The sequence below is a fragment of the Dermacentor andersoni genome, chromosome 3 (assembly GCF_023375885.2).
Source record: "Dermacentor andersoni chromosome 3, qqDerAnde1_hic_scaffold, whole genome shotgun sequence".
In the NCBI taxonomy this organism is placed as follows: Eukaryota; Metazoa; Arthropoda; class Arachnida; order Ixodida; family Ixodidae; genus Dermacentor; species Dermacentor andersoni.
In genome coordinates this window covers 95,047,861-95,063,655 of record NC_092816.1, presented here as the reverse complement: position 1 = coordinate 95,063,655, position 15,795 = coordinate 95,047,861, and the positions used below count along the sequence as shown (strand labels likewise).

The 15,795-nt window shown below is 45.6% G+C and overlaps 1 protein-coding gene across 3 annotated transcripts in view; it reads right to left on the bottom strand.

Annotated features, from left to right (window-relative positions):
• The window catches only part of PIG-A (phosphatidylinositol glycan anchor biosynthesis class A), a 24,943-nt gene extending 9,148 nt beyond the window's left edge, over positions 1–15,795 (bottom strand). For 2 of the 3 annotated variants that reach the window (XM_055076480.2, XM_055076473.2), the window contains exons 1-7: positions 15,543–15,795; positions 15,297–15,453; positions 15,085–15,207; positions 14,519–14,694; positions 12,182–12,297; positions 11,188–11,295; positions 4,559–4,665 (exon numbers count right to left, since the gene is read on the bottom strand). In XM_055076480.2, coding sequence (XP_054932455.1) covers positions 4,559–4,665; positions 11,188–11,295; positions 12,182–12,297; positions 14,519–14,694; positions 15,085–15,207; positions 15,297–15,453; positions 15,543–15,568 — 813 coding nt within the window. In that variant the 5' untranslated portion in view covers positions 15,569–15,795. The remainder of the gene's footprint in view (positions 1–4,558; positions 4,666–11,187; positions 11,296–12,181; positions 12,298–14,518; positions 14,695–15,084; positions 15,208–15,296; positions 15,454–15,542) is intronic. The other variant, XM_050189029.3, reaches the window with a different exon arrangement.

Below are 15,795 nucleotides of genomic sequence, written 5' to 3'. Positions count from 1 at the left end.
AAGATAATCCGCGCTTAAATGCTCTGGGGACAACGTCAGTGTGCCCTTCCAAATATTCGACGAGGCCTTTTAGCTCCGGGTCTGCCCGTTGTTGTTCAGCGAAGCCTTCCGCGCTTATAATTCCAAGGAAGGCGTCGTCATTCTCGTCATCTTGCGGCGGCGGGTCAATGGGTGCGCGTGATAGGCAATCGGCATCGGAGTGTTTTCGTTCGAACTTGTAGGTTACAGTGATGTCGTATTCTTGTAGTCTGAGGCTCCACCGCGCCAGTCGTCCTGAAGGATCCTTTATATTCGCTAGCCAACACAACGCGTGATGGTCACTGACTACTTTGAATGGCCTGCCATAAAGATAAGGGCGAAATTTAGCTGTAGCCCAAACGATGGCGAGGCATTCCTTTTCGGTCGTAGAATAGTTGCCTTCCGCTTTTGACAGCGACCGGCTAGCGTAAGCTATCACCTGTTTGACTCCATTTCTTCTCTGGACTAGAACGGCACCGAGGCCTAGGCTACTAGTGTCAGTAAGGACTTCTGTATCGGCGTACTCGTCGAAGTGCACAAGTACCGGCGGCGACTGCATGCGTCGTTTGAGTTCTTCAAATGCGTCGGCCTGCGGCGTTTCCCACTTGAAGTCAACATCACATTTAGTTAGACGTGTCAAAGGCTCGGCGATGCGTGAAAAGTTCTTGACAAAGCGCCTGTAGTAGGCACACATGCCAAGGAATCTACGCACTGCCTTCTTGTTGATGGGTTGCGGGAACTGTGCGATGGCAGCTGTCTTTTGCGGGCCTGGACGGACACCAGATTTGCTGATTACGTGGCCTAGGAACAGAAGCTCATCGTAAGCAAAGCGGCATTTTTCCAGCTTCAGAGTAAGCCCTGACGACTTGATGGCCTCTAGTACTGACGCAAGCCACCCGAGGTGATCGTAGAAATTTCCAGCGAAGACGACGCCGTCATCCAAATAAACGAGACAGGTCTGCCACTTCAATCCTGCTAACACCGTGTCCATGACGCGCTGGAACGTTGCAGGCGCCGAGCACAGTCTGAATGGCATAACCTTGAACTCGTAGAGGCCGTCTGGGGTGATGAAGGCCGTCTTTTCGCGATCTCTTTCGTCGACTTCTATTTGCCAATAGCCAGACTTGAGGTCCATCGACGAGAAGTATTTAGCGTTGCAGAGCCGATCCAATGCGTCGTCTATCCGTGGAAGGGGGTACACATCCTTCTTCGTGATCTTGTTCAGTCGACGATAATCGACGCAGAAGCGTAGGGTTCCGTCCTTTTTCTTCACCAGGACTACAGGAGAGGCCCAAGGGCTTTTCGACGGCTGGATGATGTCGTCGCGCAGCATTTCGTCCACTTGTAGCCTAATAGCTTCATGTTCTCGCGTCGAAACTCGTTAAGGGCTCTGGCGGAGTGGTCGAGCACTCTCTTCGGTTATTATGCGATGTTTTGCAACTGGTGTTTGTCGAATCCTCGATGACGTCGAAAAGCAGCCTTTGCACCGTCGGAGAAGACTTCTGATCTGTTGCTGCTTACTCATAGGAAGACTCGGATTCACGTCGAACTCTGGTTCGGGGACTATGCTCATCGGGGTAGATGCGGCTGAATCCGAGAGGACAAAGGCATTGCTGGTTTCCACAATTTCCTCGATATATGCGATTGTCGTGCCCTTGTTGATGTGCTTGAATTCTTGGCTGAAGTTGGTTAGCATAACTTCCACTTGCCCTCCGTGGAGTCGAGCGATCCCTCTTGCGACGCAAATTTCACGGTCGAGCAGTAGATGTTGGTCGCCCTCGATGACGCCTTCTACGTCAGCGGGTGTTTCGGCGCCGACGGAAATAATAATGCTGGAGCGCGGCGGGATGCTCACTTGATCTTCGAGCACACTCAAGGCGTCGTGACTACGACAGCTCTCCGGCAGTATCGCTTGATCTTGCGACAGCGTTATCGATTTCGACTTCAGGTTGATGACTGCGCCATGTTGATTCAGGAAGTCCATGCCGAGAATGACGTCTCGTGAACACTGTTGGAGGATAACGAAGGTGGCAGGGTAAGTCCGGTCATGAACGGTAATTCTTGCCGTGTAGATCCCAGTCGGCATAATCAGGTGTCCTCCAGCGGTCCGAATTTGATGGCCTTCCCATGCAGTCTTAACTTTCCTCAACTGGGCGGCGATAGGTCCACTCATGAAGGAGTAATCGGCTCCTGTGTCTACTAAGGCGGTGACTGCGTGGCCGTCGAGAAGCACGTCGAGGTCGCTGGTTCTTTGTCTTGCATTACAGTTAGGTCTTGGCGTCGGATCACGGCTGCGTCGTGTTGAACTGAAGTTGGAACGTCGCGTCGTCAAGTCGTCTTTAGTCGGTGTAGTCTTGGCTTCCTGATTTCGTCGGGACGGCGGCGTGTCATTATGTCGTCGAGGTAGTTTCTTCGGTGTCTTCGTCAGTTCGACGAACAGCAACCACACCTCCATCGGTTGCTGCTTTTAGTTTTCTGGATATGGGCTCGTTGACCGGCCCCGGGCTGGGCCAGTGTATGGTCGGCGCTGCGGCAACAGGTAGCGGCCTGGTGATGGCGAACGCGACGGTTGTCGAGAGCTCCACTGAGTAGCGGCGAGGTAGTCGGCGATATCCCGGGGGCGTTCACCTTGCTGCGGGCGCGGAGCATTCACGGCGAAACCTCGCAGTCCCATCTCCCGGTATGGACATCGTCGGTAGACGTGACCCGCTTCTCCGCAGTGGTAGCAGAGCGGGCGGTGGTCAGGAGCGCGCCAAATGTCCGTCCTCCTCGCGTAGGTGCGCTGGACGATGGGTGGTCGTGCTGGCTGCGGCGGCGGCGGACGACGGAACTGCGGCGTGACAGGGCCCTGGCGCGGTCGCGGAGGAGGACCTTGATGGCGCACGACGGCGGCGTAGGTCATCGCTTGCGGCTCAGGCTGCGGCGATTCAGGGGCTACTCCAAGTTGTTGTTGGAGCTCCTCACGCATGGCGTCGGCAATCGAAGCCACTTGAGGCTGTGATGATGGGAACAGCTTTTGTAACTCCTCCCGCACGACAGCTCGGATAGTCTCACGTAGGTCGTCGGTGGCCAGTGACTGAACTCTGGCGTAGTTTGTCAAGTTCGTGCAGCGGTCGAATTGCCGGTTTCGCATCTCGAGTGTCTTCTCGATGCTGGTGGCCTCGCGAAGAAACTCGTCGACGGTCTTCGTACCATTCCGCCAAAAAGTTCCTCCTTCACACCACGCATGAGCAGGCGGACTTTCTTCTCCTCGGGCATTTCAGGGTCGGCGTGGCGGAAGAGACGGCTCATTTCCTCCATGAAGATCGCGATTGTCTCATTAGGTAGCTGCACCCGGGTTTCTAATAGCGCTTGGGCTCGTTCTCGGCGCACGACGCTTGTAAACGTTTGCAAGAAGCCGCTTCGGAACAGGTCCCACGTCGTTAAGGTGGCTTCTCGATTCTCGAACCAGGGCCTGGCGGCGTCTTCTAGTGCGAAATAGACATGCCACAGCTTGTCGTCGCTGTCCCAACTGTTAAACGTAGCGACCCTCTCATACGTCTCAAGCCAGGTTTCCGGGTCCTCGAATGTTGATCCACGGCACGTCGGAGGTTCCCTGGGCTGCTGCAGCACGATGGGGGACGCTGGGGCTGCCATTGGGGTTGCCTTGTCCACAATCTTCTTGGTCTTCTCAGGTAGAAGTCCGTGCTCCGGGGGCAGCTGTTGAAGACGGCGGCTTGCTCGATGCTCCGGGACTACGTTGGTGTTCTCTTTGCGGTCCGGGCTTGGATCACAGCTTGTTAAGGGCGATCGCAGCAGTGCTAAGTTAAGGGCGATCGCAGCACCTCCACCAGATGTCACGTGGTGGTGACGTTGAAGAACACAGTAGCAAATACTGTGAAAGACAAAACTAACTTTTATTGGGCGAACCTGTGCCCACAAGAACAGGCTACACTTATAGCACAACGATAGCGGTGAACACGGTCGGCGATCGTCGAAAATCTGATCAGCGGGTCAAGTGCGTCGGCTTTTATACAGTAGTCATCGAAGGTTCCAGACTAATCGTTGGGACCCGCATGCCTTCCACAAAGTTCTACAACATTCGAGTCACGCGATGAAATCAGATAACATACGGTTCGGCGACAACAGACAGCGGATAGAAGCATCGATAACTTTCCAGAAACTTCGGATACATGCAGACGCGTCCCGCGCTGTGCGATAACATTTGTTAGGCGGCGAAACGTGGTCGCCCGTTAAATATAAGTACACGTGTCAATATGCAATCAGTGTGCCAAAATGTGTCTTCATCTGGGCCTGAAACCCTTCCTCGATTATTCCTTTATTCATCCTGAAGTTTGATACAAATCAACTTATCTCTGCAATAACTCACACAAATCCATAATCATGTCTACGTGCAGTGCAATATAGTACATGCAACAGACATCCATAAATAGGGAAGAGCCCCCAAAGGCAGCAGCCCCATAACTATACTGGCTTGTTTTATCTTCTACACGGAACTTCCTCAAGCTGCAGATATTGGGCAAACCGTTTCGCCACTTACATCTCTCACAGAGTCGTGCTCAATGGCTCCCAGCATTGTAATTCTTTCCTGCAGTCGATGCCGTTCCCTAACTTCTTCAATCACAAGCCTTTTCGGGCCATCGCCACCTCAGGATAGAAGGACAACAAAGATGATGCAAGAAATTAATGCACTGCGAAGCACACCCATTTGGCCTTTAAAGGCCAACTGCAACGAAATGTCACTGTGACTAAATTGACTTCAAATGAGTAGCAGATACCACTGAATCAATCATGGCAAAGCCGAAGGGTAGGTAACTATCTAATTTTCTTATTAACAATCACTGAATATCACCCATACTTCAATGCATGCATAGCAGGCAACACTACGAAGGCGAGAGCGAGTTGTATCATTGCTTGCATCTGCGACTAAAAATTTGTTCGTCACATATAAAAAAGAAAGATGTAGATATTTATCATGTAACTCAATTTTGCATTGACTCATACTACATTTACATAGCAAAATATGACGTATTTATTACATGCACGACGTTGAAGATCTGAACCTATTTGTATCGGCTGTGGTATAGCAAAAAGGAGTGAACGACTCGGTTCAATGTCAACACAACAGTAAACCCCAGATGTTCATTGAACGCACAATATATACTTGCAGCTAGAAGAGGGGAAGGGTGAGTACTGGCCGATTGCTTCTGCAACTAAAAGCACTGATAGCTGGTGCACAGTCAGTCTACGCTCTTCAATGCGATACACTGTTTACCTCCAGATGAGCGGAGTAACATGTTCTGCAACCAGCACACACAACACATCAGCTGGTCTCACGACCAAAACATAGTATACACAACCTACTGGAAGCACAAAGGTACACAAATAATACATAATTTGATGTAAACTTGCTTAGTAGTTATATTGTAGAAAGCGCTGCAGATCATAAACAACTGCAATGTAAAGCGCGCAGAGAGAGAGAGAGAGAGAGAGAGAGGTGAAACTTTAATGTCCACTGCTGGGGGGTGCAAGCCCAGGCCAGGTCCGTAACGGCACCATTGCGCTCAGAGGTCCGCTAGTCCATGTCGCTGCAGCACATCTGCAGCTCGCGTGGTGGTGATCCTCTGCCACACAGAGTGAACCTTCAGTGATCACACTACTTGCATAGCTTCCACATTACTGCCTGCTGTGTATGAAATGTAGCATAAGAAGACAATGTGCACACATGATGCAAATACCAGTGCATTGCCTTGGAGATTTTCAGCGTGCCACCGGCATTGCCAACCTCCAAGGTGACGCCAGGTGCTGCGCTGGTTCTCATCATTCTGGGTTCTGCATCACTTCTAACAAGTGCTAATGATGGCGTTTTTTTTTTTTTCAGTTCTGGTACCAAGAACGTATACTTTTGTAAGCATTTTGTGATGCACCGACTGATATTTCAGATGCAATTTTCTCATGAAGGGTGCTCTATGGTATCTATTGGGCACAAGACCACCAATGGAAACAGCGGTGCTACAATTGTACTAGTATTCAAAGTGAGATTACATGGTATTGCTATGCCGTGGCAAGAGCGCGCAGGGTAATGTTATCTTGCAATTTAGGATGTTTATTTTATTTCGATCATTCACAAACATTTCCTCTTGTCACTGAGTAGTATTGACTGTCGTATTAGAAGCAAAAAAGGTTGCTTGGGGCACTTGAAACACCTTTCAATACGCTCATATTGCGGAATATACCCAGTCAAGGCCAGGATTTCTTCTTTCTTTGGACTGATTGTACATTTATAATGCAATGACAAGATGTGGTCTATGCAAAATTTAAAGGGTCCCAAGATTATTTGGACATAGTTTGCAGATGTGTCGGGTACAGCTACAGTAAAACCATTTGTGCCACAATTTTAAGTAAAGCATCAGATGATTCCAAGTTCTCCTTCTCCCTAGCCATGCTTTTCCTCTTCAACTCATTTGCCGAGTGATCAAGGCTAAGCTCTGCCTTCAATGGCTCTGCGTCATGACCTGGTGTAGTGACACCTACTTACGGTGTCTTGCAGCCAGTGCACGAAGCCTCTCCAACCTCTCCGCTAGCTTCCCGGCCATTGATCCCCAGCGAGAGCTATCCAAGCAGCGTGCGTTGCAATTGTTCAGTTGCAGCGCCAAGCATGTCAGGTATTCCGGTAAACACAGGCAAGCTGAACGTTTTGACGAATGCATGGAGGTGCAAAAGTGAACAATCTGCACGATGCAGGCACCTGGTGGCGTAGAGCTGAGCCAGCCAAACACTGAGCTAGTAACCAAGTGGAAAACATTTTAAACATTTCAAAAGACAATGCTATCCCAATTACGCTGCTGCCAAAAATGTGCACCAGCAGCTAAGAGTAGAATACACTTGGTTAATGCTATGTTAGCTCTGTGTTTGTCTGGTTGAGCTACATGCCACCAGGTGGCTGCAACCTGCCGGCCGCTCACGTTCCATCAAGACACCCAGTCCACCGGCATTTGCCGAAATACCAGAAACACTAAAGCTCTGTATTGTGGTAGTAATCTTCTGGTGTGAAGTGACGGCTGCCAAATCCTGGCACCAACCAGATACTGACAGCCCAATACGCTCCAGCCACTTTGCTTGCCTGTTGCCTTGCAGAGGGATATGATGCCGCAGCTTCACATGTCGCCAATCGCTAGATTTGCACTCACAACCCAACAAGGAGGATTCATGGTCCTTGCAAAAAGGAACTTCAAGACCAACAGTGAACGTACAGCTCGCGTCAACATGGAGCATGTTGTAGCATAAGCAGACCACACTTGCTGTGTGCCGGCAGTGCTTGAGTGTAGTGATAAATTGTTGTGTATTCTCTTTCTGTTACTTTTTTCTTTTTTATAAAAACAAGTAAACCAACATTCCAACCAGTTATTCAACATAAAGTTGGAAAAATGATCGATGACGCAACCTGGGTAGCCAATCGAATAGCTTGTTCAGCTAACATCATGCACACCTGCTACGTAGATGATGACTTGGTGGCTGAAAGCTCAGAGGTGCAGCACCGCTGCGATCGGTGGCAATTCACATATTTAAAACCTTATAATAAATTGCACGCCTTATGCAGGGCACATAAATGTGTCACTTAATGATAAGAAGGACCTGAATGACTCAATACACTTGTACAATATTGTCAAAATCGTTTCAGGGTCCCTTTAACTGGTCAGATATTTTTTTGACAACCTTAATGGTTTATAGATCACTCCTTAGAATTTATCTATCAGTAAGTTAACTTGCTGCCAATGACTGTCAGTGTTCAAGACACGGCCGAGCTACAGTTGGTGATAACATTTGCCGCATAGAAAAAAAGGTATTTGACTTGCTTTTTCATCTTTTTCATAAGCAGCGCAAATTAAGATGACCTGGACTACTATATGACACAAAAATAACATAAAATTGTGTAAATTTTACAGTACAAAACAAGACCACCACCATACTTCGTAGTTACACACTTTTCTTTCTTTTGTTCTCTTCAGGCATTTTCTACACTGAAAAATTGAAAATTACAGCAAGATATTTTCTGCATTATCGAGCACTAAGATGCACGCAAATGAGGCACGGCTACAATGCATGATACGCGTCTTATGCATGCTAACAACGACGCGTACAGGTCCTGAAAGCTCTGTATTGTACAAGTTATAAAACTTCAGCCGCTACAGAGATTTATCGACCAAATATATTGCTGTAAGTGAGGAACATACTTGCAGCATGAAGTTACGCCGATAATGAAGCAGCACTTCCTGTATGTAGACAGCCAAAGATAACGATCTGACAGATCCAAACAACTCCACACAGGCATGGGTGCGCATTATCCACGAGAAAGCAAAAAAAAAAGCAATAAAGTAAACCGTACAAATAGACTGTGAACATCTACGACAAGATGCCTTCACATGTTCAAACCACCTAAAGGCCATTGATTTACGAGATGTGACACTTTGCCACGCACATGACTGGCTGCACTGGTCATGTATATCTCACTTCACATAAGCGACAACTTTACTCTTGCATATGGAGCATTTTATTTTGCACATGCATACACGCTTTTCAATATTCGTCACCGGGGTCGTTGAGCTTCTACAGAAGTTTGTGCTTTCTATCTCTGCGACAGTAGGTAGGGCAAAATCTCACCTACATCGGCACAGAGAAACACCGTACATTATTATAGAGCATATAAAACCTTAAAATAAAAACAAAGAACGAGCACTCTTACATAGCACTCCCACAGCGGACCAGCATTCTGTGGCAATGCGACGGAAAAACTAAGTACACGACGGCACTGAAGCAGATTCTCCAGCACATTATCAAACTTTACACTTTCCGGCATGGATGGCATTTAGGCGTTGATGGCAAGTGGCACCATGGTATGTCCTTGTCCCCAATGCTATCCGAAACTGGACCTTTTGTGCAGTTCAAAATTTTGTTGTAGTTGGCCTCGAATCATCTCTGGTCACATTCAGCCGAGTAATCAAAAGTGAGGATGCAGCACTCGGACACTATTAGTTCCCATGGAAATGGTATAAGAGCTGGACCATCAACAACAATGTTCAAGCAGTAGAGTTGGGACAAGCTACATCTCCTCAAGCAGTGGCTTAAGCCATGCTAGTTAAACAAAGCTTTCTTGATTTTTTTTCTTATGGGGCACTAAAGAGAAACATTAAACCAATTTAGACTGGCAAGGTGTTCTTAAAACTCCATTTCTATTATATTGGCAATAATGAGTTGTTTACTACAGAATAAAACTAGGTCCAAAGTCCTCTTTATTGATTTTCATGCCAAAATTTCGGTATCACAGATTTCGAAGTAATTTCAGATATTTGTGCCACTTTGGCTCAGGAAAAGTGCTTGAAGCTTGCAAGGTTAAGCCTTTGGTTCCTTTAGGCTACAACATTATCCTTCTGTGCCGATAAACAATTAAGTAGACCCAAATAGATGCTGTCGAAATGCATGATGGCAGAGCAAGATGGCGTGGAAACGTCAGGGTGAAAACACCACCTATTCTTCTTTTTTTTCGTAGTTTCCAGCTTACGAAGCCTTTTCTCGTGGTAAGAGTGGCCACCTTGCCGTTATGGAAGCACAGTTTGCCGATATTTATCATTAGTGTAGCTTAAAGGAGCACCGGCAGCTTTTTACTGGGATAATTTAACTGAGAAATTTTGGCTAGATCTTGGCTACAACCCGTCACCCTGTGTCTTTAATCCCTGGGTGCACTTTCGCAAAAACTGCAGCCATACCAGTCAACCTGCTTTGCACTAACCAAACACTTCGAAGTTTTCAGCAGAAACACACTCAACATTGACTACACGTATAGTATAGCTATGCAAGCCAACACTCTAAGAGGCCCCAGCAAAGATAAGAGCATTCTTAGTGAACATGCACAGTGCGTAAAACAGGCAGTCATAACAATATTTGCTGAATTTTGTTCCAATGGGTGTCACTATAAATCTAGAATGCACTCTCACCAGCGCCAACGCTGGCCTCCAACAGCCCAATTAAATTTTTTCCCACCTAGCTGCAAATGTAGTAAAGCATAAAGTGCTAGTGAGGCTTGAACACTTAGGCCTTAGGTACATCCCGTTAGGGGAGATAGTAATTGAGGAATAAGACACATGTACAGTAACATCGCATTGTTGATCTTTTTCTTTTCTGTCTTTCCAGCCTTGGTCTCCTTTTCTCCGCAACACCTCCGCGCTCCCCTCTGCAAGACATTTTTCTTCTTTCTCTAGTGATTCCCACAATTAAAACCTACTTAGAAAGCCACATACAGCATCAGTGTACAGTGGCAAGTTAAACCTGTCCAACACTGTGCAGTACCCAACAGGCTGTCACTAATGATCCTGCAGAAATATGTGTGCCACAAAGCTGCTTCAAGCTTTACATACTTAGTGACTACGTCACAGCAATGTCACAAAGAAAACAGTGCATACATCATACTACACTGCCTTAGAGTGAAGTATTTTAGCACCGCACAATTGCCAAACTGTGTGTGCGTGTGTGTGCACCAAGCACTGCGCACCTGCAATCAGTGGCACGTGGTATCAGAAATGGTATAATGCTCACATAATGATAATATACACTAGTATCATCAAGAAACTAGAGTGCTGTGATGACTGTGAATAAGTCTATGTGTCCTTTTTTTCGTTTTCATGTTTCGTGGTTGTGGCACTCCAGTTTCCTAATAATAATGTACATATTAGCACAATCCATCCTCCTATTCAAGTATCAAAGACATCAAATTGTTCTAAACCTATCCATCATATATAGTATCTATGAGCTGACAACAGCTGGAAAGTTGTCCACATCAGTTCACAGACAACCTTTTCAAAATCATCTGCATTTCAAAGAAACGTTAAATTGTGAAACCGGCTCTCAAAATTTACTGTTATGCTAAGTAACAGACTATGTACTTTAAAATTTGCTTCAACCTTCGTTACGTTTCTAATTTTTAAAGCGATCATGCGATTTCTGCATTTGCACTTTGTCTCTTTTTATTCCCCCCGATTACGTCCTTTCAAGAATGTGCCAAGTGATTTAAGACAAGTAAAACTGCAATGGCATGTAAATATATGCCAGCTGACAGCAACATGAAAATGTAAAAATGCTATGAGTAGCTCTAGCAGCCCTACTAACTGCGCTCACCTATGATAAAGTGCACATTGGGGTGTCTGTTGCAAATCACTGGAATGACACCTGCCATCAGGTCAACACCCTTGCGGTAAACCAGCCGACTGACCACGATGATAGTAACTGAAAACAGGAAAATATGACGATCTGGCACCGATACAACAAAACAGCTCCCGTCACTACACACTAGGTTTGTTCGATTCAGAAAAAGGTGCACGGCACCTCAAACGAAAAAGTGCAGGGGGTGCCGGGCTGCACCCACTCGCTGCAAGGTTCAAGGGTGCAGTGCACCGCGGCGGCACCTTGCCTTGCACCCTGTTCAATCGAGCACGGAGGTGCAGGGTGCACTGCTGCACCTCGGGGAATCGAGGGTCTAGGTGCAGTGCACCGTGAATAGGTGCAGAGAAACTTGGCTGAATTGAATAGACCTACTGCTGTTGGCAGCGTTCTCCGCGATAAGTCATGCTCCACGATTAGCAGTTAAATTTTGATGTTTGCAGCTCCTCAAACTTTTTGATTGATTGATTGACTGATTGATTGATTGATTGATTGATTGATTGATTGATTGATTGATTGATTGATTGATTGATTGATTGATTGATTGATTGATTGATTTAGTTTGTTAGTTTAACATCCCGGAGAGACACTGGGGCAATGAGAGTGGGGAGATCTGGATTAATTTCTATCACCTGGGGTTCTTTAATGTGCACCTAAACCTAAGCATGCAAACATTTTTGCACTCCAGCCCCATCGCAATGTGGTTACTGCAGTCAGGAATCAAACCCATGACCTTGCGCTCAACAACAGAATGCCACAGCCACTCGGGCATGTGGCAGGGTTCCTGAAACTTGAGCCATTCACTAAAGCTCCAACAGTTAACATACACTGGTACGATAACTTTGCCTTGTTCATTTCATTCAGGCATGCTCATGTTGTAGTATTTCAAGAGAGGCTGCCAATATGGCCATTTTTTTCCACTGGCACAGCTTCAGAAAAAGTGCGCTCTCACCTCTATCCGAGGGTTCTTTGTTCAGGTCAGGGAAGAAAACTGCAGTCTCTACGGCATTTGGTATGACGGACACCCTGGCAGGTGGCACATTTGCCCTCAACACAGTGTTCTCCTTTCTGAAAGGTGGGTGCAAACAGATTGTTCATCAGACCGAGGACAAAGGAAAATTAAACCGTAGTGGCTATTATGTGAATGAAACGGGAAACAAACTTTTTCCTTCCCTTTTTTTTTTTCTTCTTTTACCTGGCAAGTACCTGTGAATATGAATGTCGCTCCCATTATTTGCATGTGAAACAGTATTACTGTTCTAATAAGATCCTCACAATTTTTACACTGTTCCTTTCCTTCATCAATGCGAAATCATGGCATACGCAAGTTAGACAGATGTCACGAAAACTTGATAGCAATGGCATTTCAATATCAAACCTATTGTTAGCTACATCAAATTTTTAAATATTGCCTGTGGCAGATGGCACAATTATAACCCTTGATCTAAATTACTCAATGAGGCGGCAACTACTATGATAAGTCAAAATGTCTAATTGAATAAAACATATTCCCACTAATGAATGTCTCAATTAATTACTTTACGGCACGTACTTCAATCTACAAATGGTACCTTGTGAGTATGCAAGGCACACTTGTAACGAATTTTGAGGATGGCACCTGTTTTGAGATATGCATCATCAGACTTGCGGTAAAAATGAACGATTGTTCCACTTGCTTCTTTAAGATACCACTGCTTTATGCATTGAAGCACAAAAGCAACTGGAACGCCAATGCCTTTCGTAAGACACTTAGAAAATTAATACCTTGAAATTGGTGTAGCCCTGAGAATTCATTCCAAGTAGATATGCCTTGCATACTCACCAGCTACAATTCGTAGATTGAAATATGTGCCCCAACGAAAATAAGTAAAATGTTAATTAACATAATAATATTAATTATTAAATTAGACATTTTGAATTCTCATAGTAGCTGCCACCTCATCGAGTAATATAGATGAAGGGTTATTAAATTAAATTAAATTATGGGGATTTACGTGCCAAAACCACTTTCTGATTATGAGGCATGCCGTAGTGGAGGACTCCGGAAATTTAGACCACCTGGGGTTCTTTAACGTGCACCTAAATCTAAGTACACGGGTGTTTTCGCATTTCGCCCCCATCGAAATGCGGCCGCCGTGGCCGGGATTCGATCCCGCGACCTCGTGCTCAGCAGCCCAACACCATAGCCACTGAGCAACCACGGCGGGTAGATGAAGGGTTATAATTGTGCTATCTGCTACAGGCAATATTTAAAAATTTGGTGCATCTAAATAAAAATGCCCTGTATACCATGGACGCCTGTTAAGAGGGAACCGAGTTAACCCTTTCTGCGCTGCGGGAAATGACAAAAAGAATGTCAAATGTCCCACAGATTTCAAGAAACATGGCTTTATGACACCTATTTCGTCATTGGCTATATTGTTACAAAATCTAGTGATGACAGCATTTGTCAGTAATTTGCTAAGCCAAACTTGAACAGCTGTCATTGATGCCGGCTACTTGGCTCAATTAGAGGGCCGAATCGGAGCAATTGAAGGAGGCGATTCTGCAAGCAACACGAGAAGGACATGGCATTGTTGTGGACATAAACTGCTGCACCAGCATCGACGGTGACGCAGAAACCTGCAGAGAAGTCTTCGAATGGCATCTGTAGTCTGTCAATTATTCTGACGACACCAACCAAGAACCACAGCACCAGCGGTGTAGCTGGTTCTCCTGGTTCGCGAAGGTACCGCTTAATACGCTCAACCCACTGGTGCATTTTATTTTTCAACAACATGAGGGCACTCAAGAACTTTGAGGAATCTAGATGAAATGTAAACATTTGTGACAGTGAACAGGACTTCACAGTGCCAGCAAGTGAGATTTATTTAAGTATGTAACAGTCGCATGAAACAATACTTTGTATCATGAAAATCCAATAACTTCTTTTTGCATCTACATTTTATTTTAATGCTCTTGATTGTTTTATGTCATAGACATGCGGGTAGCACAGGAATAGTACATTTATAGTTTTGCAGATCACTTCTGTTAAGACGTGATTCTGAAAAGACCGATTTTTCAGAGACCTGTAGATTTTAAAGGCCTGTAGATATTTAAGTGTATTAAGCCGCTTAGTAATTAATCCATGTGAAAAAAAAATGAAAGTCAAAAGCATACTTTCTACAATACGCTCCATCTTGCACATCTACTTTGTAATACACAATATGCCCAAATCTGGAACACCGATTGCGCTCTAAAATAAATGTAAGTTCGGCAGAAGAAGGAATAGTCATGCTTTTATAATTACCCAGTGTGTGAGACGCATATAACATGGTTGGCAAAGGACAGGGACATGCTGAGCAGTTTGTTTGTGATGATTGCACTGGCATCGGCAAATCCAAACAGTGAATGGTCTGTAAAGACAGCTCGAAGACCCAAGGTGGAAGCATGAAGCATAACCTCCAATGCCAAGGATGAGAACGCCTTGACAAAAGAATGGGGTTTAAAATTAATACAAGCACATTGTAACTACTTGATGCACCTGGTATATGCAAAAATGAGCTACCAAATAAGAGACAATTGTATATGGCTCGAAAGATGAATTATTAAATGACCATGACTAATAATGTATCGCCCTATCTACAACTTACGCTTTAAATACAGTTAGTGCTATAGTGCTGGTGCTTTTGCACTGCTGAAACTTTTTTTTTTCACTTTTGGTGCAAGTGGAACGGAACACACTGGGTATGCTTAGAATGACTGCCATCACTTTTTTGCCTAAATTGACGAATGTCAGTTTGCAGGCTCAAAATACCATGCTCAAAATGACATGAACTTCCCCAAACAAGAAAATTAACGGAGGATCAAGCTTACTGAATGTGCATGAACAACCGTGATCTCTTCTCTTATGAGAATGTTCCGTATGAGTGGAAAGGAAATCATGATGGTTGGTAGAGTGCATTGGTTGTATATAACAAGGAAAGGAAGGTAGTACACCTGAAAAAGAAAAAAAGGGGGGGGGGGGGCGCAGGTGGTGTAGGAGCTGCATATTATAATCGAAAGAGCGCTACAGTGAACTGCCATACCTTGAGCCCAGACGTCATGTATCGAACTCCTTTCCTGTCCCCATACGCGTGCGTGATAACGCAAACTTTGTGTCCCAGAGCTAAAAGACATTGGGAGAGTTGGTAGATGTGACTTTCTACACCACCTGTATTGGGATAAAAGAAGTCCGAGACCATGCTGCAAGAAACGAGGAATTGTGAAAAACCCCAATGAATAGAATAAGAACTTTTCTTTAAGGACGCTGATCGGTAGAGCGTATTATTCACCATATTCTGTGCCGCTTTCGTTCCATGTTAATGACGAATTCCTAACGGTCGAATAAGAGGAAAAGCTGCAGACTCATTACCGCAAGCAAAGCACGGTAACAAATGATGGTACGGGCATGCAGGCAGATATGTCACGTCCCCTACAGCCCTTTCACTGCCGTCTGCGGCAGCCAACGCTACATGATCACGAACGGCATATGCACGCACCAACACGCAAACCACGCAAGAAACGAAAGTTCCGTGTCACGTGACT